The sequence below is a fragment of the Cervus canadensis genome, chromosome 23 (genome assembly GCF_019320065.1).
Source record: "Cervus canadensis isolate Bull #8, Minnesota chromosome 23, ASM1932006v1, whole genome shotgun sequence".
Lineage (NCBI taxonomy): Eukaryota > Metazoa > Chordata > Mammalia > Artiodactyla > Cervidae > Cervus > Cervus canadensis.
Window position 1 is genome coordinate 2,285,916 of NC_057408.1, and position 27,211 is coordinate 2,313,126.

The 27,211-nt window shown below is 49.2% G+C and overlaps 1 protein-coding gene across 2 annotated transcripts in view; it reads right to left on the minus strand.

The window, feature by feature from the left end:
- Nucleotides 1–27,211, minus strand: part of ST8SIA5 (ST8 alpha-N-acetyl-neuraminide alpha-2,8-sialyltransferase 5) — a 73,490-nt gene that overhangs the window by 26,749 nt on the left and 19,530 nt on the right. The window contains exons 2-3 of one of the 2 annotated variants that reach the window (XM_043444094.1): nucleotides 19,975–20,082; nucleotides 3,789–3,881 (exon numbers count right to left, since the gene is read on the minus strand). In XM_043444094.1, coding sequence (XP_043300029.1) covers nucleotides 3,789–3,881; nucleotides 19,975–20,082 — 201 coding nt within the window. The remainder of the gene's footprint in view (nucleotides 1–3,788; nucleotides 3,882–19,974; nucleotides 20,083–27,211) is intronic. The other variant, XM_043444095.1, reaches the window with a different exon arrangement.

The window sequence follows — 27,211 nt, forward strand, 5'->3', positions numbered from 1 at the left end:
GTGAGCACAGGCATCAATTGGTTGAAAACTAAAGAGGCCCTAGAATGGCTAAGATAAAGCATAGATAATTTTTACAAGTATCAGGGACAATGTGATTTTGCAACAAATCATCATAGAGTTATTCCTCATTGTATCTGACATTGTCAGGGAATGAGGCCCTTACCATGTGGGACTTTTTCAGTTGACTGATTTTTACCATTGATTGGAGCAATTTTGTATCAGAATCATTCCCAGATGAATCACACACTGCCCTGTCTCCTCAGATGGAATGCCAGCTGACATGCATGTACCAGAAGGGCCTCTGGGCACATCCGTCCAGCCCCTTCCACTGGCAGATGGAGGTTTAACCTTTTCCCAGTGACTCAGGGGCTCCACTGTGAGCACTGCTCTTGCCTCTGGGCTGGACCACAGTGAAGCCCGCAGGTGCCCAGGTGGCATCAGAACCACTAAGACCAGAGGCCAGTCTCTTGCTTTTCTGATTTCAGCTCTGGGGGAGCCCACTGACCTCAGCTTGAGGCCTCAGGAAAGGAGTCACTGGGCTTGTTGCTCCCTGAAAAACATCCTGTTTCTCCCAGCACAATGGCCCAGACTCCAGGGCCAGGGGACCATATGGAGGGCAACTGACATGAAAGAGACAGGAGGGACAAGGCCCAGAGGTCACCAGCTGGAGACCAGAGAGGGTACCCCAAAGGCAGAGACACATAGAGCCAAACACACAGAGGCCGCATGACCACTAACACGAGTTCCCAACAAGGGATAGAGGGTGAGCACAGACGGCGTGGGGCGGGGATGAGGCTCCATCACACCCCACAATGTTGGCGATTTAGGCTTGAAACGAAGGGCCCAGTGGTGATGATGGTTTAATCGCTAACTCATGGCCGAGTCTCACGACCCCATGGACTGTAGCCTGCCAGGCTCCTCTGTCCATGGGATTATCCAGGCGAGAATACTGGATTGGATTGCCATTTCCTTCTCCAGGGCATCTTCCTGACCCACGGATCGAACCCGAGTCTCTTGCATTGTAGGCAGATTCTTTACAGACTGAGTTATGAGGAAATCCCCTTAAGGGCCCAAGGAACTTCTAACATGGTCCCTCTGATAGGACTATTATGGACTGTGTTATAGCTTCTTTGAAATTCCTATGCTGAAGCCCCAAACCCCAAGATCTCAGAATGTGACTCCATTTGGAGATAAGGTCTTTAAAGAGGTGGTTAAGCTAAAATGACATCACCAGGGTGGGCCCTAGGCCATTATGAGTGATGTCCTTATAAGAAGAGGAAATTAGGACCTGGGTACAGAGGGAAGACCCTGCAAGGCAGAGAGAGAAGACGGCCACGTATCAGCCAAGGAGAGAGGCCTCAGGAGAAACTATTCTGCTGGCACCTCGATCTCAGACCTTCAGCCTCCAGAGCCATGAGGAAGTAAAGTTCTGTTGTCTAAGCCCCCTGGTCGGGGGTACTGTGTGGTGGCAGCCTCAGCAAAACAATACAGGGACTCACGCAAACACACAGGAAACATATGGGGTATGGGGTGGGCTGTAACAGAAGGATGGCCCATTTACAGGGTCTCTCAGGCTTCCTGTCTGGATCCTGAGGTAGCCATGAAGAAACTGTCTGCATCTCATAATTTTTAAAATCAATTATTCACGCTTTGTGAACTCAAGTTATACTCTCAATGCCCTGGCTTTCCAAGGAGAGACATCTTAAGGGCCTAAGATCTTGGAGTTCTGAGAAAAGATCAGGCTCTCTGCTTACACCTTTGGCTCCTGACAGGGGGCCGGGCAGCCATCTTTGTCATTAAGTCACAGCTCCTCGGCGGAGCATATCCAATGCCAACCACATCCTACTCCTCCCACCTTCCCACAGGTCCCATGGCCCTCAGACAGAGAAAAAATCTAGATCCTGGCCTGCACTGCAGGACTCACAAGGCCCAGCCCTGCCTGCCCTCCAGCGACCCGGCTCCGGTGTCCCCTCAGGCCGGTTCTCAGAGCCTGGGACACAGCGGGCCCTTCCTGGCCCAGGCCTCTGCACACACTGTCCCCCTGGTCTGGAATCCTCTTGGCCCAGTTAACTCCTTGCCCCCTCCACGGTGTGGTCTGCTCAGGGCTGGGTGGGATGGACAGAGAGGGAGCACTTCCTGGGCTTCCTCTGGAAGCTTCAGGCCCTCGGTCAGAACAGGGACCGTGAACAATGCCGCTGATCCCAGCTGGACACCTGGCCTTAACCCCAGACCCTCGGTCAGAACAGGGACCGTGAACAATGCCGCTGATCCCAGCCGGACACCTGGCCTTATCGCCGGAACTTTCCTGTACGACTAAGCTGATGGAGTCTGTGAATGTCAGCAAAGCTGCTGCTGCTGCTGCTGCTAATTCCAGAAAGGAAAAGGGTTGGGGGTGTGGGGCCAACATTCACATTTATTGAGCACCTATTACGTGTGCTGCTGTGACATGCACTCCTGGGCTATGTATCTGTGACGTCATATGGAAAAACCTGAATGAATTTTTGGCCAACACAATACTTTCACTTATGTTATTTCAGTTAGTCTTTACTGCAACCTAAAAGTAGGTAATAGTGGCCCCATGTTTATAGGAAAGGAAAGACTCAGAGAGGTTGAATAATTTGTATAAACATGCAGAGCTGCTAAGGCCCAAGTCGGCTTTAGACCCCAAGTCTGCCTGACCCCAAGGCCCATGCTCTTTCAATGACCCGCATGATCACGTGATCATGTCAAACGGCTACAGGAGCAGCGGCTCCTGCCTGTGGGCCTGATGGTGGTGCCAGGATCCTTCAGGGGCCCTTGAGTCCACATGAACGCCCAGCACTGCCTGGCCCCGATTTCTCCCACATCTGGGTGTACAGCTGCCCCTTGAATAGCACAGGGCTTGTGGGCAGCCCTCTAGGCCCACAGTTCCTCTGCATCCACAGATTCAGTCAACCTCGGGCTGAGTAGCACTGCAGAACTCACTCTTGACAAACATCTGCATCTAAGTGGAACTGTGCAGTTCAAACCGGCATTGTTCAAGGGTCAATAGTGACAGTTTTCAAGTCAACATGCATCCTGTCATGATTAACAGGACACAGATTCCTCTCAATTCCTGGCAGTCCTGTGAGGGAGTGAGGGAGTGTCCAGCATGTGATGTGTCTTCCCTCGCACAGGTTGTAAAAGAGCCACAGTGATACACTGGGCTGGGGAGGGGCGGGCACAGTTCTCCTGCTATTTGGGTGCTGGTTTATGCGGACTTTCTAGAAGGATGCATGAAGATACACGGGTGGCCTCTGAGGAGGAGAGTGAGGGAGGGGAGGTCTGTGGAAAGGGGGCTTCTCACTTTATACCCTTTTGCACCACTTGAAAGCTGTATACTTTAAATAATAATTTTAAAAATGAATGAATATAAAATGTTTAAAAGGCAATAGCAAGAGGGCAATGCTTAAGCCACAAAGTACTGAATTTCAGGACACACACTCCTGTGCCCTCTTCAATTTCTATATAAGAGAGCTCCGTGATGATAATTGTGGAGGCTGGTAATTGAGCCGGGGACTGGAACACGCAGTCACCAGAGGTGACCTTGCAAACTTGACACTTTTCGTAAAACACAAACAGTCATCCCTACGTCCAGCCCTCCAGGGCTCTCCAAACGCCAGAGGCCCTGGGGAAGCAGGCCTAATTCTTGCTCTGTCATGAGCCACCAAGTGTCCTATTTCCTTGGGCCATGCCCCCACCCAAGCCCCTGCCCTGCCCGCCTCCCACGTGTACCGCCCAGCACCCACCACCCACCCAGCCACACTCACATGGAGAGCACCTTCACTTCCAAGATCTCGTGCCTCAGCTCCAGGCATCTTGTGGAGTTATACTCAAAAGGGCCCTCGTAAAATTCAAAGTACCTGGGAACCAACAGGGACAGAGGTTACTACGCAGAGAAGCGGGCAGACTCCCAGGATCCTATTGGGGCTCTCAATGGCGGGAGTGGGGGGCAGAGGGGTGGTGTCCCGTCAAAATAATAGAGAAAACCAGCCCTCCCCAGCAGATGACCTGATGGGGGTCTGCCTCCAGGCCCGCTGGTTTAATCACTGGTTGGCTGATTACTCTCGGCACCCCTACTACCCCGGGAATATAAGCATTTAGGCCATGAACCCGTTTCAGTACATCATGACATTTTGAAGCGGGCTTGGTTCCACATGGTGACTTTGAAGGAGAAAGAGGATGCTCTGGATACATCCTCATTCGCACTCCTCCTGGGACCAGTCGTTGACGGAGGCGGCCCTGGAGTCGGTCAGTGAGGCTACAGGCCTTCAGCCGGGCCTGCCCTCTCCTGCCCCTTTCTCCTCCTCCTGGGGAAGTGTCTAGCAGTGACAGCCACAGCATGGCTGAGAAAGCACAAGCTGCTTTCCTACTGTGAAAAGAATTTCTGCTTCCACTAGCTCATTGGCGTTCATGCTCGCGCTGGGACTGGGTGAGGCTCCTTCTCCCCATTTGGCAGCTGAGAAAACTGAGGCTGAACAGACGTTGCTCCAGGCCGTGCTGTCAGCGTGGAGGAGCCTGAGCCACCACAGTCCCTTCTGCAGCTTCACGCAGAATAACAATACCAACTTCAGCTAACACCGTTGAGCCCTTGTCACGGGCCAAGTTCAGGGCCCAGTACTCTACATGGAAGTATTCTTTTTTTTTCCTTTTTAATTGAAGTAGAGTTGACTTATAGTATTGTGTTAGCTTCAGATATACAGCATGGCGATTACTAGATAATGGGTATAATTCCCTGGTTATACAGTATCTCCTTGTTTCTTATCCATTTTGTATACAGTAATTTATATCTGCTAATCCCATCAGTTCAGTTCAGTTCAGTCACTCAGTCGTGTCTGACTCTTTGCGACCCCATGAATCTCAGCACGCCGGGCCTCCCTGTCCATCACCAACTCCCGGAGTTTACTCAAACTCATGTCCATCGAGTCGATGACGCCATCCAGCCGTCTCATCCTCTGTCATCCCCTTCTCCTCCTGCCCCCAATCCCTCCCAGAATCAGGGTCTTTTCCAATGAGTCAACTCTTCGCATGAGGTGGCCAAAGTATTGGAGTTTCAGCTTCAGCATCAGTCCTCCCAATGAACACCCAGGACTGATCTCCTTTAGGATGGACTGGTTGGATCTCCTTGCAGTCCAAGGGACTCTCAAGAGTCTTCTCCAACACCACAGTTCAACAGCATCAATTTTTCGGCACCCAGCTTTCCTCACAGTCCAACTCTCACATCCATACATGACCACTGGAAAAACCATAGCCTTGACTATACATACCTTTGTTGGCAAAGTAATGTCTCTGCTTTTTAATATGCTATCTAGGTTGGTCATAACTTTCCTTCCAAGGAGTAAGTGTCTTTTAATTTCATGGCTGCAATCACCATCTGCAGTGATTTTGGAGCCCCCAAAAATAAACTCTGACACTGTTTCCACTGTTTCCCCATCTATTTCCCATGAAGTGATGGGACCAGATGCCATGATCTTAGTTTTCTGAATGTTGATCTTTAAGCCAACTTTTTCACTCTCCTCTTTCACTTTCATCAAGAGACTTTTTAGTTCCTCTTTACTTTCTGCCATAAGGGTGGTGTCATCCGCATATCTGAGGTTATTGATATTTCTCCTGGCCATCTTGATTCCAGCTAATCCCATATTCCTAACTTATCTCTGCCCCCTCCCCTCTCCTCTTTGATGACCACAAGTTTGTTTAGCATGTCTGTGATTCTATTTCTACTTTGAATGCACAATCACTTGTATTACTTTTTGTTGCTGTTTAGTCACTAAGTCGTGTCCAATGCTTTCTGACCCCATGAACTGAACTGTAGCCTGCTAGGCTCCTCTGGCCATGGGATTTTCCAAGCAAAAATACTGGAGAGGGTTGCCATCTCCTCTTCCAGGAGATCTTCCCAATCCAGGGATCAAATCCATGTCTCTTGTGTCTCCTGCATTGGTGGGCAGATTCTTTACCACTGAGCCACCTAGGAAGCCCTGTATTACTTTTTAGATTCCACATATAAGTGACACCATATAGTATTAGTCTTTGTCTGACTTATTTCATTAAACATAATATCCTCTTCCAATCTGTATCACTAGCCCACCAGATAAGTGGTCATCACAAGCATCCAGAGCAGGCTCTGGGGGTTAACACACTTACCCAGAGCCGTGTAGGTGGCAGGTGGCAAAGCTGGGTCACGAAGCAGTGCATACAGTCAAGATGCTCTTGTCTGCCCACTTTATAAGGACAGCTGGTGACCCCTGGAAAGGGCCCTCTGACCTCCTACAGCCACACCTGAGAATTCACACCAGCCCAGGGAACATCTGCTGACTGGGGTGGGGCGGGGAGGGGCGGGGAGGGTGACCACCAAGATAAAACACGGTAGTTCCCCGCCAGACTCGGCCACAAAGGCAGACGGGCCTCCAGGACAGAGGCCAGGTGTACCCTCTCCTCATGGCCTCTCTTTCTAGAGGTCGTTGGAAGACACCGGGGCTAATGAAGCTGTGAGGGTGGGATCCCAGGAGAACCCACCATCAAGAAATCTACAGGCTCAGCCTCAAACTTGGGGCAGAGGCCTCACTACAGCTAGCCCTGGAGAGCCAGAGGTCAGGGTGGAGCCCCAGGACTGCAGCTGGGCCCTGCAGGCCACAACCAAGGATTTAAAATAAAGTCAGTCCTTGAGCATTTCCCACAAACTTTCCCAAAACGTGGCAGCAGCTATTTCACATATATTCTCACTAACTTCTATAGACAAACTTATGTCTGTGCTGCTTTAGAAATACTGAGATATTTATCCAATTAATTGGCTTCTTTTTAAACAACTTGTATTTTAAATAATTTAAAATATAACTTCATATTTAATACTTTAAAACTATTATATTTGTAAATATTTGTTCTTTATTATTTTACTATAATTTAATTTTAAATATTATAATCATACATTTAAGACATTTTAAATATATTTTAGAATATTAAAAATATTTTACACAACAAATTGATTCCTATCCATACAAAATAAATCATCTCCCACTTTTCATGTTATAAAAGAATTTAAGCAGATTTCATAAAGTAATGCTCAAAATACTCCAGGCCAGGCTTCAACAGTATGTGAACTGTGAACTTCCAGATGTTCAAGCTGGATTTAGAAAAGTCAGAGGAACCAGAGATCAAATTGCCAACATCTGTTGGATCATCAAAAAAGAAAAAGTGTTTCAGAAAAACATCTACTTCTGCTTTATTGACTATGCCAAAGTCTTTGACTATGTGGATCACAACAAACTGTGGAAAATTCTTCAAGAATTGGGAATACCAGACCACCTGGCCTGCCTCTTGAGAAATCTGTATGCAAATCAGGAAGCAACAGTTAGAACTGGACATGGAACAACAGACTGGTTCCAAATCAGGAAAGGAGTCTCTTAAGGCTGCATATTGTCACCCTGCTTATTTAATTTATATGCAGAGTACATCATGAGAAACACTGGGTTGGATGAAGCACAAGCTGAAATCAAGATTGCCGGGAGAAATATCAATAACCTCAAATATGCAGGTGACACCACCCTTACGGCAGAAAGTGAAGGAGAACTAAAGAACCTCTTGATGAAAGTGAAAGAGGAGAGTGAAAGTGTTGGCTTAAAACTCAGCATTCTGAAAACGAAGATCATGGCATCTGGTCCCACCACTTCATGGGAAATAGATGGGGAAACAGTGGAAACAGTGACAGAGTTTATTTTGGGGGGCTCCAAAATCACTACAGATGGTGACTTTAGCCATGAAATTAAAAGATGCTTGCTCCTTGAAAGAAAAGTTATGACTAACCTAGATAGCATATTAAAAAGCAGAGACATTACTTTGCCAACAAAGGTCCGTCTAGTCAAGGCTATAGTTTTTCCAGTAGTCATGTATGGATGTGAGAGTTGGACTATAAACAAAGCTAAGCGCCAAAAAATTGATGCTTTTAAACTGTGATGTTGGAGAAGACTCTTGAGAGTCCCTTGGATTGCAAGGAGACCCAACCAGTCCATCCTAAATGAAATCAGTCCTAAATATTCACTGGAAGGACTGATGCTGAAGCTGAAACTCCAATACTTTGACAACTTGATGTGAAGAACTAACTCATTTGAAAAGACCCTGATTCTGGGAAAGATTGAAGGCAGGAAGAGAAGGGGATGACAGAGCATGAGATGATTGGATGGCATCACTGACTCAATGGACATGTGTTTGAGTAAACTCGGAGTTGGTGATGGACAGGGAGGTCTGGCGTGCTGCAGTCCATGGGATCGCAAAGAGTCGGACAAGCCTGAGCTACTGAACTGAACTGAGGCACTGAAGATCCTAAAATATCACTCTCCTTTTTCTGTTTCCTTTATGTTTTACAACTCTTTTCATTGTCTTTCTCACTTGGCAAACTCATATTGATCCTTCAGTACCTACCTCAAATGCCCCCACTTCTGGGAAGACTTTTCTAATGCTCACTCTCAGGTTATTCTATACATTTTCTCTTAATTAGAGCAGATACCATTGTATTATAATTGTCTGTTTATATATCTATTTCCCTTTCCAAATGAGGAGTATCTGAAACATGTGAAATCTGTCTTTGTTATCTCTGCACATTTGCACTACAGAAACAAGAAAGCTAAAAACTACATTTCCTAGACTCCTTTGTAGCTAGGGTCCTCCATGTAATTTAGGTTCAACCAGTCAGTAGCTTCCCTGGAGGCTCAGAAGGTACAAAATCAGTCTGCAAAGCAGGAGACCCAGGTTTGATCCCTGGGTCAGGAAGATCCCCTGGAGAAGGGAATGGCAACTCATTCCAGTATTCTTGCCTGTGAAAATTCTTTCCATGGACATAGAAGCCTGGTGGTCTACAGTCCACGGGATTGCAAAGAGTCAGACACAACTGAGCAACTAACACTTTCACAATCAGTAGCATGAGACTGATTCAGAGCCATGTTCTAGAAGAATGTCAAGGCTCAAGGCATTGTTTCCCTGGGGCAGAATGTGGCAGAGGTGGCATGGCTCTTGGAAATTGCAGTGATGGCTGCACCTTCACGATTTTATCAGAGGCTTCCACGGTGGCCCAGTTTCACAATGCAGTTTGCAGAGACATTCTTGGAAGCTGGCCTGGAGTCTTTCTTCAGCTTTCCTGGTGATTCTGTGCTAGCCTTAGCCTTAATCAATCCCTTTCTGCTTTAACTAAAATGGTTTCTGTTATCTGCAACTAAGAACAAAGTGTCAGCCTGGGGCTAAAAAAACGTCCATGACCTTGTCTCTAACTTAGGTCATTTTTCCATCACACAACAGTAAGTGAGGTCTGGTGTCTTATCACAAAGATCGTCACTTGCAACCACAGCCAGTGACACCAAGCCCTTGGGAGTCCACTGGGTCATCTGAAGCCATGATCTCAGGCTGCTACTAAGAAAAGTTCCAGATTCTGATGATGTAGAAGATAATTAAGAGGGCACTTATGCTAGGGTTCTCAGGAGTTGGGACACTTGCAGACACACCCAGGATATGCCTCTAAACCAGCCGTGTGGCCTTGAGTAAATCACTTTGTCTCTCTGAGCCTCTTTTTTCTCCTCCTAAATAATTTGAATGAGGTGGTATCTGAAGTCCCATTCAGTACTAAAAAGCGATCCCAAAGTTTCCTCAGTGTTTCCCACTTAACTAACCAAGCCAGAACAATTTTATGAATGATCCATAAACAAGAGAATGTTTACCAGCTTCCCTGGTGGCTCAGAGAGTAAAGAATCTGCCTGCAATGTGGGAGACCTGGGTTTGATCCCTGAGTGGGGAAGATCCCCTGGAGGAGGGCATGGCACCCATGCCAGGATTCTGCCTGGAGAATCCCCATGGACAGAGGGCCCTGGCGGGCTGTAGTCCATGGGGTCACAAAGAGTCGGACACGGCTGAAGGACTAAGCACAGCAAACAAGAGAAACTCTCGAAGAAGTTAAAACCAATCAGCACCTCCCTTTGATCAGCCAGCCCCTTCGTCACCTTCACAAGGCCATCCTCACTTTCCCTCTGCCAGCCTCCACTCAGTGTCCCTTTCTCTTGAATCCCCAATATCATCACTTGGCAGTTCAGTGATTCCAAATGGTCTCACATGCTGTGTTTCGTGGCTATTAGATGGCAAGGGTTTTGGAATAGGTTCACATCCTTCTTTGCCCATCCCTAACCAGGGGCCCATCACTTCCATGAGCCTTAGTTTCCTCATTTGCAAAATCAGCATAAAAAACGAAGTACACCTGTGACAAGATAAGATAATGATGAGAATTTCAAAGAAAGCGTTAGTATAGCGTCTGGCACACAGTAAGTGCCCAGAAAATGTCTATTCCCCTTCTTTGCCTTTCTCCTGCCCTGAAAAGACAAGACCTGCCAGTGGATGCCCAGTGAGTCAGAGACGTGCTTACAGCCCCTCAGCTGGTGGATGACAGAGCTGAGAAAGAAATGGATAACTCAGAAGCTCCCCACCGTCTGGACTGGCTGCCATTCTCCTGCTGCTGCTATTAGGAAACCTCTCCCCCATCACCCTGAGGGTAAAGCCCATGCTGAGTTCTGCTTTGACGTAGGGATATCCCTGATCACCCATCTCTGCTGCAAACTCCATGGATTAACTGTGTTTCTGATGCTTTGAAATCTGGGGCCTTCCTGGCCCCGGAGAGACTGCGTCTCCTAGAGATAGTCAATTCCTAGATATGGTGGGAAAAAAAAAAACAAAACAACCCTGTGAGCACACCTTTCATGTGCAAACCAAGCAGTCCAGAGCTCACACTCCGCCACCACCTCTTCCTTCTCCTTCTCCTCCTCTCACACTTAGGACCACCTAGTCCTCTGCCCTAGTCACCCACAGGCCAGCTACCAGACAACTTGGGGCAGCTCTCTGCCCCAGAGCCCACTGAAATTATTTAAACAAGCCAGTCTTAAGCCCGTGTGCCTGCCTCATCCGTTCCTTACATAGAAACCACAATAAAGGCTCTTGTCCACTTTTCCCCTTTTGCTCCTTCTGCTTCTTGGCTGATGCTGGTGCCTTCCCGTGTGACCCGACCTGGTATGGTGTGCTTCCCATTTTTCAGGATCTGTAAGTATAAAAACCTCTTCCTTCTTGACAGTCATTTCCACATCTGTGTGTCTTACCACACCTGATGATTGAAAAAAATCCTAGGCATTCTGAAAACACTGCATGTGGTACCTTAGCCAGGTAATTACAATCACTCCAGGCTGAGGTCTAAAGCCTCGTTTTTCCATCTGAAAAAAATGGATCTAATAGCCCTTGCTTCTTTCTCCAGCCTATCTGGGCTTTGCTTTTAGAAGGCTGTGCTGTTCCATCTCAGTCTCTAAAGATAAACGACTTGAGGAAATAAGACTGTAAGAAGCACCACCACACTGGGTCACTCCTCGGTTCTGCTTCTGAGAGGAGGCCCGAGGATGGCATTCTGGAGGAAGCCATAGAAATCCGTTTGGTCAGGATACTGATCATCATGCAGACATCAAAATGATGCTGAAATGTTTGTGCATGAGAAAACGATTACATGATAATACTGAGTGAAAAAAGCAAGCTACAAAACTATGATCTCCCAAAAAAAAATTATATATACATATGCGAGCACATGGGAAAGGACGTAACAAGATATTAATAGTAGGTTGCTCTAAGGACAGGATTATGATGGTTTAAAAAAAAATACTTTTCTACATTTTTATACACTTTCTGTAATGGGGTTATGACTCTTATTATTGAAAATCACTAACAAATGCCCTTTTAAGCCACGGCTCTTTCTCTAAATATCTCAAGCATTCCCTTGAGCTACTAGAAGACTGAGAGTAGCAGTTTCTCCAGCCTCCCTAACTCCATGAGCCTCTCAAGATGAGCTAGTCACTATCTCTTCTTTCAATTCTGGAAAGATGATCTCTACCCAGTTCAAAGGGGAGGAGATGCTGGCAGGACACCTCACAGGTATAAATAGTCACCGCCGGTCACATCAGGAGCCCAGCTCAGCTCAGATGCCACTTGGCTTCCGGCAGCCAAGTCCGATGCTGGCGCCAGGCTGCATCCATCCTGCCCCATCTCTGTGCCCTTGGGTAGGTGGGGGGCAGGGCTGGGCAGCACTGGCTGCCTGATCAGCAGGTGATGGCCCCTGTTAAGTGAGAAGACAAATGCAAACATGACTGCAACTGTTGAATACTGGGTCCCCTCCTCCCACACAGGCCTGGGCTCCAGCTTTGTAGGCTGAGGGGGCCTCGTTTCAGCATGCCCTGGGTCTAGGGTGCAAAGTCTGGCTCTGTCATTCCTCCTAGCCCTTCCCCATGAGCCTGCCCCACAGAGGGCTCCCCTGTCCGGCCTGAACCCCCCTCCCGATCTCCATCTGGACCATGGAATTCACTGGGGGCTACAATACTGTGAGCCCCAGCAGTGACGCTGGGAGAAGATGAAGCCCATGTCTCTCGCATACACCACTTGGTCCCCAGACTGATGGTGTTCAAGACAACAGGAGCCCGGGGAGGTCCCTGTGTCATTCAAGGGCAGCCGGAGGCAGGGGAGGCAAGAGCCCCACGGGTGTGGGTTGAGGCAAGACCGGAAGTAGGAGGTGCTGGAGGCGGAGACTGTGGAGGCTCAAAGTGAAGGAGCCGGTGCGTTCACTGAGCTGAATGCGTGTCCCCCTGAAATTCATATGCTGGAACCCTAACCCCCAAGGTGATGATATCAGGAGGTGGGGCCTTCGGGGGTCATGAGGTCATGAGGGTGGTGACCCCTGAATGGGATTTGTGCCTTTATAAAAGAGGCCCCAGAGAGTTCTTTAGCTCCTTCCACCATGTGAGGACACAAGTCCGCCACCCGGAACAGGGTCCTCACCCGACCGTGCTGGCGACCACGCAGGCTCAGACTCCCAGCCTCCAGAACTGCGGAAAGCAAATCCCTGTTGATGAGCCTCCTGGTGTGTGGTATTTCATCACAGCAGCCCGCACAGACGAAGACAGTGAGCGTATGAAGAGTGGGTCTCAGGTGAGGTAGAGAGAATGGGATCCCCTGACGTGTGAAGGAACTGCTGGACGAAGAGTAGGTGGAAGTGTTCTAGGAGGTTCCGGAAGGTAAATCAAGGAGCCCCAGCTGAGCGTGAGGGAGGGGAGGTTTGCAGTCCCAGCAAAGGACCGGCCTCCCTTAGAGGCTCCAGGAGCCCCACTGCCCACGGTCCCAGCACAGCCTCCACAGCCATCGAAGAAGCGGTTGCGGGCTATGCATGACTACATGGAGTGGGCACCTGGAGAGCCTTGTGCCTTCCCTTCTAAGAACCCCCTAAACTGATTCCCAGATGGATGCTGGTCCTCCTAACCAGACCCCAGAGCCCCTTCCTTTCCATTCTCCATTTCCTTCCATTCTCACTCCTTTCTGCGGCCTCCTGTCTTTGCTAAGGGACTAGTATTAAATTCTTGATGATGGTCCAGGAGGAAGAAGAGTGGGAGCCGTGAAGGAGAAGAGGAAGAACAGACCGCTAGAGGGAGGTACAGAGGGTCTGAGGAGCTGACTGGGGGATGAGAAAGGAGTGGGGCCAGGGTCATCTGATGTGAAAAGCCGGCCCCAAGGGGAACACCTCCTGCCTAGCTGTGCACCCACCCAGGGGACCCCGCTGGTGGCTGAGCAAAGTGGGAGTTTGACAGAGGAGGAGGCAACTGAGGCACAGAAAGGCTCATGCCAGTGGTTATTGGACCAGGAGACTCAATTCAGACACAGCCAAGGGCCACAAAGCTTGGTGGCCAGGAGAGCTCACGGAACGACACCATCCGAGGCCTCTCAGGGCCCCAACAGCCCCGCCTTCACATTCGGCCTCCTCTATCTACCACCAGAAGCCCACACCGGGTACGTGGGAGGAAAGGGAGAAGCAGTGCCATCTTACTTAGAGGGAGCCCAAGAGTTCTGCTTATTTATTTTTCACCCATTATTTAAAATAAATTAATAGAATGAGGAATCTTAAAAAAAAGTAGTTTCATTCCAAATAATCTGCTAAACTTAAGGGATATTCATAGAAAAATCTGGCAGTCAAAAAGCAAAGAACATCCAGATAGCATATCAGAACCACAGGCGGAATTTTTCCATTTTAAACTCAACCAAATAAGGAGGCAACTCCATCCAAAGACTGCTGATCACTCTGCATCCTCTCTCTCGATAATCTCATTCTCTCAACAATACTCGTGTTGATGCAGGTGACCCCAAAATTCAGACTACTTACCTAATCTCTTATTTATTTATGTATGTCCTTTTCCCCAGAAGCAAAAATTGACCCAAAAGGCTTATGCTAAGCCAGCCTGCAGTCAAATGCAGACGTGCAGACCCCACCCCTCAAAGCTGTCACCACACCTCCTCCATAAGTCCTCCGTGGAAAAGTCTTTCCCTTGGGCTAAACTTGCAACCCAGGGCTCCTCTTTGAAATCCAGGACCCCCAAGAGGAGACAGCAGGAGCACAAAGCATAGAGGCTGGGGGTGAAGGAGAGTACAGAAGGTCAAAAGTGGGAAAGAGATAGGAGAGGAGGGGATGAGAGACCCTAATGATTGTCTTTTCTTGCCTATAGTGCTCCTGATAGTGCTGGGAGAAAACGTGCATGTCAGTTACCTACTTAGATCAATACGGTCATTTTAGTCTAGTCTAACAGCCAGGAGCTGAGACGACTTGGCAAGGACAGCCAAGGAGACCCAACCTAACTCAACCTTGGATGTCTATCCACAGCCCGGAAAGTAGAATGCCTCTGCATGGTCCACGAGTGCTGGGACTCAGAGTTACAGGGCAAGGGGTGTGTTCCAGCTCTACCACTCACCGCCACCTGGAAGTGGGGACTCAGTTCCTCATCTGTAAAATGGGGGCAATGACAGCACCCTCCCCGCCAAGGTCTGAGGGTAATGCATCAGGCGCCCAGCACTGTGCCCGGCACATAGCCAGCCCCCAGTAGCGCTCAGCCATGGCATCATCACCTGTCCGTGTCCAATCCAAGTCCCTCCCCTCCACAGAATCACCTCCGACTTGTACCCTAGACTCCTGAAGCCCTCGCCAGCTGCATCACACAATTTATTCCCTAATTATACACTGTCATGAAACAATTAGGGAACAATTCAAGACAGCATAATAAAATGCTAAATTCAATTCAGTCAAGTTCCTTCCAGCTCTGAAATATGATGATTCCACACCCCAGGCATACACGCTTGCCCGGAATGCAGACCTTGACCCAGAAAGAAAGGCTCTTTCTTTCAGAAAGAAACACACATTCACTCGGCCTGCCATTCTGCGGAGCAAAGAGGCGACTGTGTGACCAGTTTGGGGCCTGCCCACCACTCCTGCGCTGGAGCTTCCTTCCCCGCGGGAAGTCCCCAGCACCCCAAGTGGAAGCCCAGCAGCGCAGGGGAAATCTGTCCTCAGCTCTGCTCTAGAAGTGGTCCTTCCCTGTCTTAGCAAACCATCTCCTGCCATGTGGTCCTGGACCAGGGGGCCAAGGTTGCATGCACCCTGGGAGGAGGGGCTGCCTGTGGGCTGGGTCTGAAGTAAGAAGGTTCAGAGGGTCCTGACACTGCACGCACAGGCGGTCCAGCCCCATTTTCTGGCGTAGGAGCGTCCTCGGGATTTGGGGAAGGCCTGAGCAAGCTCAGAGGGGTTCATGTGCACTTTCTGGGGAGTTCTCTGTGTGTGTAACGATAGAAATTGCTTCCTTCCCTCATACTCAGTTGGTAAAGAATCCACCTGCAATGCAGGAGATCCCGGTTTGATTCCTGGGTTGGGAAGATCCCCTGGGAAAGGGAAAGCATAGACCCACTCCAGTATTCAGGCCTAGAGAATTCCATGGACTGTCCACGGGGTTGCAAAGAGTCAGACACGACTGAGCAACTTTCACTTTAACTCATCCCCCCCGCCCAACCCTGATGCAGACACATCTTACAGAACGTGGAGTGAAAGTGGCTATCAGGGAAAGCTTCCAGGAGGCGGTGGAGTGGGAGGTGGATTCTGGAGGAGGACAAGGACTGGGACATGGATCGGGAAACGTCTGATGGAAGCTAAGTGAAGCCTTTTGCGCTGTGACTACAGACCAGGCTGAGGTTAGCACCTCGGGGACTTCTGCCTCAGCTGCCCTCAGCCCCTAAGATTGGGTGACCTTTCCCTGTGGTGTCCCGAGGCAGTGGGCGCTGCCTGCCCACTTTGACAGGTGGGCGCCATGCCTCCCCTGCCCTCCAGATGGCCACTGGGTTTGCAAGAAGCTGGCCAGGCTGGAGAGGTCAAACCAGTGAGCTCACAGGCCAAGAGCCCTTCAACCCCCCTCCCCTCACCCATCTTCCCCTTCTCAGAATTGCCATACTCCGTAGTGGGGGGTGGGATGGAGTGGGTGGCGGGGGTAGGGGCAGCACTCAGTCAGTTATTGCAAAAGTATATCATCTGCCTTCATTGCCTTCTGTTTTTATCCACACACACAGCCCTACCTTCAGTCTCCTTTTTCCCACCCTGCCACCCAGATTCTCAGACTACCTGACTACCTGCTCCTCTCAAGAGAAAAAATTCTCTGGTCATTCTAAACTGTGAGTGAGTTTATGATTCCAAAATGTTTCTCCTCCCCAGGGATTAATTTTCAAGGATACTGCCAGGAGAAGACAAGGTTTAATCCAAAGGAATAAATCTCTAAGGGAGAATTCAGGGACACTAAGTTGAAGTCCGCATTCTTACCAACAGTCTTTACTTTGTCCTTGCTTAATTCATCCTTTATTCAATTAACATTTATTGAGCTGGTGCCATACTGGGTGCTGAAAATCCAAAGAGGGAGAAGCACAATCACTGCCTAGGTGGGGAGAAGAAACATAAACACCTAATCTGAAGATGATGAGAACTCTCTTCAAAGACCTTCCTGCTCCTTCAAGGCAGCCACTTAAATAGAAGCACTTGCTGATTACCAATTATTCCTATCTGCTCTCTACAGCAGTTCTCCTTAGATGCCTATTGGACACTTTTAGATCTAGACCTGAAATTAGCAAAGCTATATGTCAATGTATATTTTGTAACTCACACACTTGCCAGCTGGACTTCCCCCAGCTCCTGTCCAAAGTAGAGACCTGGCCACAGCCCTTATGAGCACCATCTGGCCTGGATTTCCTTTGTGGTCCTGCTTGGAGTGTTCCAGACCGATCATTTGGACCTTCTCCTTCTCCTTGTGGCTCCTGGTTGAGTACATAACGTATGAGTCATTGCTTTTTTTTGCCCCTCTTTATCCTTTGTTATAAATGGTAACTCCTGACCTCCCTTCCAATGGGTGTTAATAATAAATGACTTCCGGTGTACCACACTTCAACCCTCCACACAGCGACAGATAGCAAAATATGGCATGCGCTGAATTATTCAGTAGGCAAATAATACCACAAAGCTCATCCCGTATTTCAGGCACTGACAATTGTCTGCTGGGATGATGCACTTTCACTCGGCAGAGTCCTTTCCCAGTGTCATCAGGTCCTCCCCCAAGTCCTGCACATCTGCTGCGAGGAGCTGTCCCGTCCATTTTAAAGAAGGCAGAAGCTGCTCCCACACCAAAGAAAAGAATCTCCAACACACGAGTTGGTTCTAATTACATGAACCACTATATTCTGCACGTGGGAAAGACATACTGTGTTTTCTCACCTATGTGGGGAATTTAGGGGTCAATCAGAAATTGGGATCTGAGTTGGCAGTGCCCAAGAAGAACTTGGAATGTGTGGTCATCACATTTATTTAGGGGCTCAGGGGGCTCTCGGTCAAACGGCGGCTCTCCGGAAGGAAACCCACTCAGCTGGTGACGATGTTGAATAAAGGGCACCTGATGGAAGTGGCGGTGTCTCTGAACCCAAGGGACCCTGGGAGACAGGGAGGGGGAGGCTGACCTGTGCTGCTGAGAGAGGGAGAGAGGATCAAGGGCAAGGGAGATGAGAGGGAGGAGGAGAGAGAGGCAGGACGCAGGGACTGAGAAAGAAAAGTGGACCCGGAGAGGGTGGCAGGAAGAAAGGACGAGGAGAGACTAGGTGGGGTGAGAAAGGCAGAGAAATTAGAGACAAAATTGCAGGGAAAGGACAGAGAGACAAAAGCTGCTGGCAGTAGGAAAAATCAGAAACAGAATCCGTGCAGTGGTCTCAGTCCCAGCCCAGGACATTTGCCCAGAACAGCCTCCCAGGGGCTGTCCCGTCTTACTCAGCTGATTGGGATTTTCTAGCCAAACCCTCTCTGTGAACCCTTCAGGGAGTCCTTCCCAGGGAGACAGACACCTGCAGACTTACCTAGACACCCCGGGGCATCTGGTTGGGCGGGTCACACAGCAGAAGGGCCAATGTTGGAAGCTCAACATATGGAACAGACAAGTCTGGACTTGTCACTCTCGCTGGGTGACAATTCCAGGTGCCAAGTGGCAGGCCAGGGCTCCCACCACAGATATATGAAAAGAACTAGGCTCCAAAAGAGAAGGCAATGGCACCCCACTCCAGTACTCTTGCCTGGAAAATCCCATGGACGGAGGAGCCTGGTAGGCTGCAGTCCATGGGGTCGAGAAGAGTCGGACACGACTGAGAGACTTCACTTTCACTTTTCACTTTCATGCATTGGAGAAGGAAATGGCAACCCACTCCAGTGTTCTTGCCTGGGGAATCCCAGGGACAGAGGAGCCTGGTGGGCTGCCGTCTCTGGGGTCGCACAGAGTCGGACACGACTGAAGCAACTTAGCAGTGGCAGCACCAGGCTCCTAAAGAGTCAGAGTAAGACCCTGATCCTAGGCCATGGCCCTTGGCTGCCCCACACCCCAAGGCCTGTCTGTTCACCTCCCCCGTCGGCATCTGACATTGGAGCCACATCCTCCCTTTTTCAAAGCATTGGATAAAATCATGCATATTGAAGCCCCTGAAAAACATACTACTTCTCTTCTGCAGGGTCAATTTGATGTTTTAGTGTTGATATTAACAGCAACAAAAACCCAGGCCTCTTTCCCAGGGAAATTAATCTATAGTTAGCCTGCACTTGGAAAGGCAAAAATTAAGAAACCAAACAACTTAGCCCCGAGAAACCCTTAGTGGGCAGGTTGCAGCCACACCCACCTTCAAGCAGAGAGAACATCCCACCTTGTCTGAAAAAATTCCCCAAAATGACCACCCCCACCGCACCCCACCCCCACCCCGCAATGAGCGGGTTCCAACTGCGAATACTCCGTTTTCTTTCGTTCTACAAACAGTTCCTTCTCCTGGATATACAGAATGCCCCTCATTCCTGATTTAGCTCCAAACACTACAGCAGATCAAGAAGAAATAACCATGTGATGGTATAAATGTCATTTCTCAGTATCATATCTTGATGAAAATGGATCTTCCCCAACGAAGGTCAAGGACTTTCTAGGTGGCACTAGTGGTAAAAAGCCCGTCTGCCAATGCAGGAGACATAAGAGATGCGGGTTCGACCCCTGGTTTGAGAAGATCCTCTGGAGGATGGATGGCAACCCTCTCCAGTATTCTTGCCTGGAGAATCCCACGCACAGAACCTGGTGGGCTACAGTCCATAGGGTCGGACACGACTGAGCAAATTAGTACAGCCAAGGTCAGCCCAGCCAAGGCTGGGCAGAGGAGGGACGGCCTGCTCAGTGGATTTCAGAGGAGCAGGAAGCCAATAGTCTTTGCCCACCCCAATGCCATCCCAATACACACCTACACTCCTCTTCCAGAAGGGGTGGAATATGGCCCCCACCTCAAGTGGAGACTGGAGACCCAGACTCCCACTCCATCACCCCCCACCCTCATTCCAAAAGAGGGGGCAGTAAGTCCCTGCTGTGCTCTGGTTGGGTCCTAGCCCTCACCCTCCTATCTAAGCAGCCCAGGTCAGATCCCAGGGGGAGCTCTGGGCCATTGCACTGAGACCGCTTCTTCCCTGAGGGCAGCCTGGAGGGGCAGAGGCTGCAGGGTCGCCCCGAGAAGAGCTTCCCCCCTCCCTGGTTGTTCACCGGGGGTCTGTACCTGGAACTGGAGTCACTGCCGCTCTGCACTGCCGGTTCGTCCGTGACATTAAAGAACCCCGTCCAATTGGCCAGCTGGTCGCCACTCTGCCAACCAAACTGGAGGCCTCTGGCAAGAGAACGAGGCAGTCGGTACTCATGCTCACGTGCTGGGTAAGCCCGTCACCCGGGAGCCGCGGTCCAGCGTGTGCCACGTGACACGTCGCCTTGACCACGCCTAGTGGAGACGAGAGTGCTGTCCATGCAGAAGGATGACCATAATAAACCAGGGTCCTTTACAGGGTTCTCTGCTGGTCCACATCCGTGCCCTCAGTTCACCTGGATGGGCAGGTGGGGGGTACACATTGTCATACATGCAGAGACCCTGAGGCTTAGTGAGATCAAGGTCACTGAGCTCCCCTACCCTCTGTCTGGTGCATCCTTCAATTCCGCCTCTAGCAACTCGCTCCAGCTCATCAGCTCTTCACCTTCCTCTGAGGCCAGACACACAGCAAAGCTTTTAATGAAGTCTAGTTTTCCAGTACATAAGGCCAGGCCTCCTGCTTAAGAGATGAACTCAACACACGTGGTTCTCTTTGCTCCCTCCCCCAGCCTGACTGAAATGCAGCAAAGGCACAGTAAGGGCCTGAGCATGGCTGGAGAGAACGCATCGAAGGGGGCCAGCGACAACAATTTGGAAGAGCAAAAGCAGATGGGTCACTTGCCTTAGGCCAAAGAGAGGAGCCCTGACTGCTTGTAAGAAGCAAATCTATTCTCCGGGCACAGATCGAGAAAGCTTTGGAAGGTGCAGTGCCAGGGCCACTGAAGGTGAGGGTGCAAAGTGGAGTGGCGGGCAGGAAAATTGCTTTAGGTTCTTAAGGAACATTAGCTACTACCCACCTCCACGCACCCAGGGCCCCTGCCTTAAGCCCAAGCAAACTGGGCCTTCTACCTGCCCCCCAGACAGACAGATGGCAGGAGGCTTGACCCAGAGGTCCTCTGCACTGCTGGCCTCATGTACGGAGATACTAGGCTGAAAACAGTTGGGCAGACCTGAAAAGAGGCTAACTGTGCACGCCTGGTCCCAGCCACGCTGCCCCAAAGCTTTGGCCATGGTTGGGTTTCTCGGCGGGAACCTGCCCAGGTCTGAAGAGAAGGCTGCAGACCATAGGGGTGCTGCCGCCCCATCACCAGGGCGTCTCGGTCTGGCACTGCTACCATTTGGGGCTGCACAGTGCTTGTTGGGGGCTGTCCTGGGCACCCCTGGTGAGCAGCACCCCTGGTTTCTACCCTCCGAGGCCAGCAGCACCTCCTCCCCCACCCTCCTGCTGTGATGACCAGAACTGTCTCCAGACATTGCCAAACGTCCGCTGTAGGGAACCCCTGCCCCCAACACCGAGCTCCAGTGCACCTCCTAGAGGCTGGCTTTGCCCTCGAATGTGAATATTCAAATCCCATCAAAGACTCTGGCACGTGGGATAAACTTCACCGTGCAAGTGGAGAATAAATCAAACAAACAAACATAAAACTCTTAAACCCCTAAAAATAAAGCCCTTTAATAAACAGCCTCTATGCTAAGGGAAACGGGGCAGGGATGGTGGTCAGAGCTGGGCTCTGGTTCACCCAGATCAGCCGCAAATGAGCTGAGTGACCCCAGTGAAGTCTCCTCGTCTCTCTTGGCCTCTGTTGCTATCTTTCGAGTCAGGAGAGTGGTCTTGATGTCTCAAAAGTGCTTGACCGGAAGTATCACTGGGCTGAACTGTGTCCTCAGTCACCGGGCTGAGCTGTGTCCTCGATGGCAAGACAGGTCGCCTCCTGCCTGTGAGTCAGCCTGGTTTCCAGCCAGACGCTGAGTGGAAGAGGCCCTCGGGGCACCGTGAGCAGAAGGGCTGCACACGTGAGGTGCTCAGTGGATGCTCTGCCGAGTGACTCGGATTCTCTGTCCACACTCTCCGCCTCCACAGCAGAGCGGAGCTGGGGGCAGAACAGGCACAACTCTCAGGACAGACCTGAAGCCGCAGCAAAGTGCCCTTCAGTTCCTGGTGCGTTCAGGGAACAGCAGCAGCATTGCACTTGTGCTGGCCCGAGATCTTTATATTCTTGAACCAGTGAAGTTGCTCAGTTGTGTCCGACTCTTTGCGACCCCATGGACTGTAGCCTACCAGGCTCCTCCATCCATGGAATTTTCCAGGCAAGAGTACTAGAGTGGGTTGCCATTTCCTTCTCCCGGGGATCTTCCCGACCCAGGGATCGAACCCAGGTCTCCCGCATTGCAGGCAGATGCTTTACCATCTGAGCCACCAAAGAAGCCCAAATATTTATTTATTTGGCTGCATCAGGTCTTAGATGCAACATGTGGGATCTAGTTCCCTGACCAGGGATCAGACCCAGGCCCCCCTGTGTTGGGAGCTCAGAGTCTTAGCCACTGGGCCATCAGGGAAGTCCCTTCATATACTTATCTATCCACAATACAAATATTGCATACTTCTATAAATCCATGACATATTCGGGCTTCCCTGGTGGCTCAGTGGTAAGGAATCTGCCTGCTAAGCAGGAGACTCAGGTTCAATCCCTGGGCCAGGAAAATCCTCTGGAGAGGGAAATGGCAACTCACTCCAGTATTCTTATCTAGGAAATCCCATGGACAAAGGAGCCTGGCGGGCTATGGTCCATGGGATCACAAAGAGTTGGATACGACTTAGTGACTAAACAACATCACATATACATTTATAAATACATTGTGAGCATCTATAAAATAAACTATTCATTTATCTGTTTATTGATTTGAAGGGGTTACGTTTCCTTTCAAAGAGATATTTTGAGGAAATTATTAGTAGGTATTTCTTAGAATTTGTATTTGGTTTATTAGGAGGGGAAACATTTTGTGGGCCCTTCACATACATACTCTCCATTCCTACAACAGCTTCATGTAGCAAATCCCATTCTCTGCACTTATAGTTGATGAAATGTGCAGCTCAGAGAGGTTTGGTAACTCGCCTAAGGTCACAAGGCTAACAAATGGCCAACCTAAGATTTAAATCCAGCACCTTCTGACTCTAAAAACAAACCTAAAAGTCTGTACCAGAATACCTATTGGCCAAGAAAACAGTCGTTTTCCACCTGAAATTTTGCAAATTAGCCAATTCACAAACACATTCAAGCAATTCCCAGCCCCAGCAGCCAGCTAGAAAACTCACAGGCTCCTTAGAAAGAGTCCAGCCGGCAAGACTCAAGTCCTCTACCAAGTGGGTCAGCCAGCAACACTGCCACTCTCCTGCCCAGACTGGCTGATGTGAGCCAGGGTGTCCCTTCACAAGACAGATCCTCCCCAGGGCTGTAGAAGTGACAGACTACTAAGAGAACATCAATTACTATATTTTAGCAGGAATTATGACACAGAAGGGCCATTCGCTGATAGCTCAGTTGGTAAAGAATCTGCCTGCAATGCCGAAGACCCCAGTTCAATTCGTGGGTCAGGAAGATTTCCACAGTTTGCTGTGCTGCACAGTCAAAAGCTTTAGTGTAGTCAGTGAGGCAGAAGTAGATGTTTTTCTGGAATTCCCTTGCTTTTCCTATGATCCAGCAGATGTTGGCAATTTGATCTCTGGATCCTCTGCCTTTTCTAAATCCAGCTTGTACATCTGGAAGTTCTCAGTTCACGTACTGCTGAAGCCTAGCTTGAAGTATTTTGAGCATCAATAATATCCCCCCAAAATTATGATGGGTTACTAAAATATATGGACTGGGTTAAAAATATATATGCTCCCGGCCCTGGCCTCCTCGGGCTCTGCAGGCAGAGACGGGAGCCACTGTCTTTCTACATTCCTCAGGTCAGTAGAGCATGGGAAACCAGCTGCCTCCAAGTTCATCTTTGGTCTCCATGTACCCCCACACTCTCTCAGAGCTGCTTCCTAATGACCATGCCAGCAGCCACCTCCTCTGTTCCTGAACCTTCCAAGAATCCCCACTGCCAAAGGACAAGTTCCAAACTCTCAACTCAGGGGCCCTTCCAGCAGCTGCCCTGCATCTTGACCTGAAGTCCAGGGAAACCTCAGCCTCGTGACCCACCAGGGCATTTCGACTCTCAAGCCTTCGCCCTGGGCATTCCCATTCAACTGGATCCCATCCCTCACTTACCTGACTCCCACCCAAAGTTCAAAGTCCAGTTGAAGAACCTTCTTCTTCCTGGGCCCCCAGCTCTGCCAGCTTAACTCTGACTCTCTCTCACCACCCCTTCGGCACCATGCCTTCTGCCCTGGGTCACTGGTCCTCTGTGCCTGCTCTTCGTGTGTCATCCCTACATGGGATAGTCCTTTATAGACTTGAGTGTTCACTGGAAGGACTGACGTTGAAGCTGAAACTCCAATACTTGGGCCACCTGATGCAAAGAGCTGACTCATTTGAAAAGACCCTGATGCTGGGAAAGATTGAGGGGAGGAGGAGAAGGGGATGACAAAGGATGAGATGGTTGGAAGGCATCATTGACTCAATGAGCATGAGTCTGGGTAAACTCCGGGAGCTGGTGATGGACGGGGAGGCCTGGCGTGCTGCAGTCCATGGGGTTGCAAAGAGTTGGACACGACTGAGCGACTGAACAAAGCTGAACTGAACAGCCTTTATAGACTTGCATTAAATCAGGTGTAAAGTAGTCTTCCCCAAGAGCCCTAAAGCAAGTGGAGTGGGGAAAAGGGGGCTGATTCAGGCAGCTTTAGGTTCTAAAACTCCAGGATCCTTGACAAAAATTAGAGCAGGAGGTTTTCACATCCCAGGAAAGAGGAAGAAGCAAGGTGTTTGGGGAGCAGAGGCAGAGGGCAGACTCCAGATGGCTCACTGGGTCCAACCTTCCTGGGGCAGTAGCAGGGCTGTGCACACAGAGGTGTTTCTGACTCTCATGCTGAGAGAGGAGTTGTAGGATACATAATTTGAGGACTGTTAGCAGTGGGCACTAGGCATGGAGAGTCTGGATTTGAAGGGCCCCAGGCCAGGGCGTGGGGTCGGGGGTGAGGGCCTGTAAAAGCAGAGGATGCAGGGCCAGGGCTGGGCCTGTGTCCCGGGCAGTGCTCGCCACAGAAACCACCTTTTCCCAGGTGTCAGAAACCGGAGTGGCCAGGCTGCGGGCCTGCCTCTGGTGGGATTTCAGGCAGCAGCAAAAGTTTGATGAAGGAGACATTGCTGGATAAGAAGGCGCTCCCAGAGCCTCTCCGTCACATGTGCCTGCAGCTGCCCCATTCCTACCTCCAAAGATTCCTGGGTAGAGTCACCCCCAGAGCCCACTCCCTTTTGCAATCATGTGACTCCTGGCATTTTTACCTCCTGAAGCTTCAGTTTCCTCACCTGTCAAAGGGAAGAAATAATCCTCAACCTAAGGATATAAACAGCCCACAAAACAGATATATAAATGTGAACACACATATAAGAGCTTAAATCTAATAACATAAACTTAAATCTAATAACCTACAACTTAGATCTAATAACCTACAGCTTAAATCTAATAAAATACAATTTAAACACATGTCACTCTGTGTTCTCTGCCAGAGAAGACAAAGAAAGCTGTTGGAGCACCAGCTGAGAAGAAGTCTTACTCTCCACATCCATAGCCTTTTTTGCTTTTTGAATCTTATACATGCACAATCTAGGTAAATTGTGGTGTGGGTTTAACCTCACTAGTAACCAAGCATGAAAGTGAAAGTGTAAGTCACTCAGTCGTGTCCAACTCTGTGACCCTACAGACTGTAGCCCACCAGGCTCCCCTGTCCATGAGAATTCCCAGGCGAGAATACTGGAGTGGAATGCCATTGGCTTCTTCAGGAGATCTTCCTGATCCAGGGATCAAACCCAAGTCTCCCAGATTGCAGGCAGATTCTTTACTATCTCAGCCACCAGGGAAGCCCCTAGGAACCAAAGCACATAAAAATGAAATTAAAGCAAACCTTTTTTATTAACTTATCAAGTTGACAAGATAAATGTAATGTTAATACCTTCGGCTGGTCATTGGTGTCACTCACGTTTCTGGTAAAGAACCTGGGAAGATGTATCAAAAGGTTTAAGAGTGTTTATACACTCAGTCCCCATGATACCCCTTCTAGGAACTGATCCTTAGGAAATGATCCAACTTTGATCTGCTGAAATAAAATTTATATTTTAAGGCAGGACAAGAAAAGTTAAATATAAAATTATCTCTCTGTGGTTTGGGCCTTCTCCCTCCCTAATGAGCAGGGTTCGTCTGCATTACTGTGCAGACAGAGCTCCCGTAAGATGGGAGTGCCTGCTCAACCGGAAAGATTGTTATTGTCTTTTTCTTTATTCTGATGCTAGCAGTGTAACTTCTCAAAACAAGAGTGCTCTTTCCCAGCTCTATAGTGGGTCATGCTGACTTGCTATTCCCTTGGTGTGTGTTCACCTGGACTATGCACCCTTGGTGAACTTTATGTAAGATATCAGTATGTCATTCTGATGTAAAATCCTTTATCTCAAAAATGCATATGTCTTATGTGAAATAGATGACTAGTCCAAGTTTGATGCATGACACAGGGCACTCAAAGCTGGTGCACTGGGACAGCCCAGAGGGATGGGATGGGGAGGGAGGTGGGAGGGGGGCTCGGGACGGGGGGACACATGTACACCCATGGTTGATTCATGTCAATATATGGCAAAAACCACAATATTGTAAAGTAACTAGCCTCCTATTAAAATAATTTTTTTAAAAAAATGTGTATGTCTGTGACTTCAACTCCTAAAAGGTGGAGCAGTTCTCAGAGCTTTCTGAGATTCTGTTTCCCAGGTTATAATCCTCAGCTTGGCTGGAACAAAATTCTTAACTTGATGGTTAATTGAATTTTCGTTGACGGATCAAAGGGCTTTGAACCAGACAGACAGTTGTCTGGGGTCTTTTGTTAATCAGGAAACATCCTAAATACCCAGCACTGGGGAGAGGCTAAGGAACTACAGTGCTAAATGACATGTGGCCATGTGGACCCCAAAATATTGTATCTATGAAGTCATTTTAAATGGTGCAGGGAAATCATTAACTGAAGCAAAAAATGAATAAGTAAATAGAGTACATGTTCGCTATGATCTCATTTCTTTTACAAAAAAAAGTGCTTACAGCAAAGGCGAGGAGAAAACATTCCCTAAAACTAATAGTTCTCTGAGTGTGGTATGATGAGGGAATTTTTTCCCCTGCTTATTTATACTTTGCTGTCCTTTCCATAAGCTCTAAGACAAACATGTATTATTTTAATAACCACAGAAACAATGTC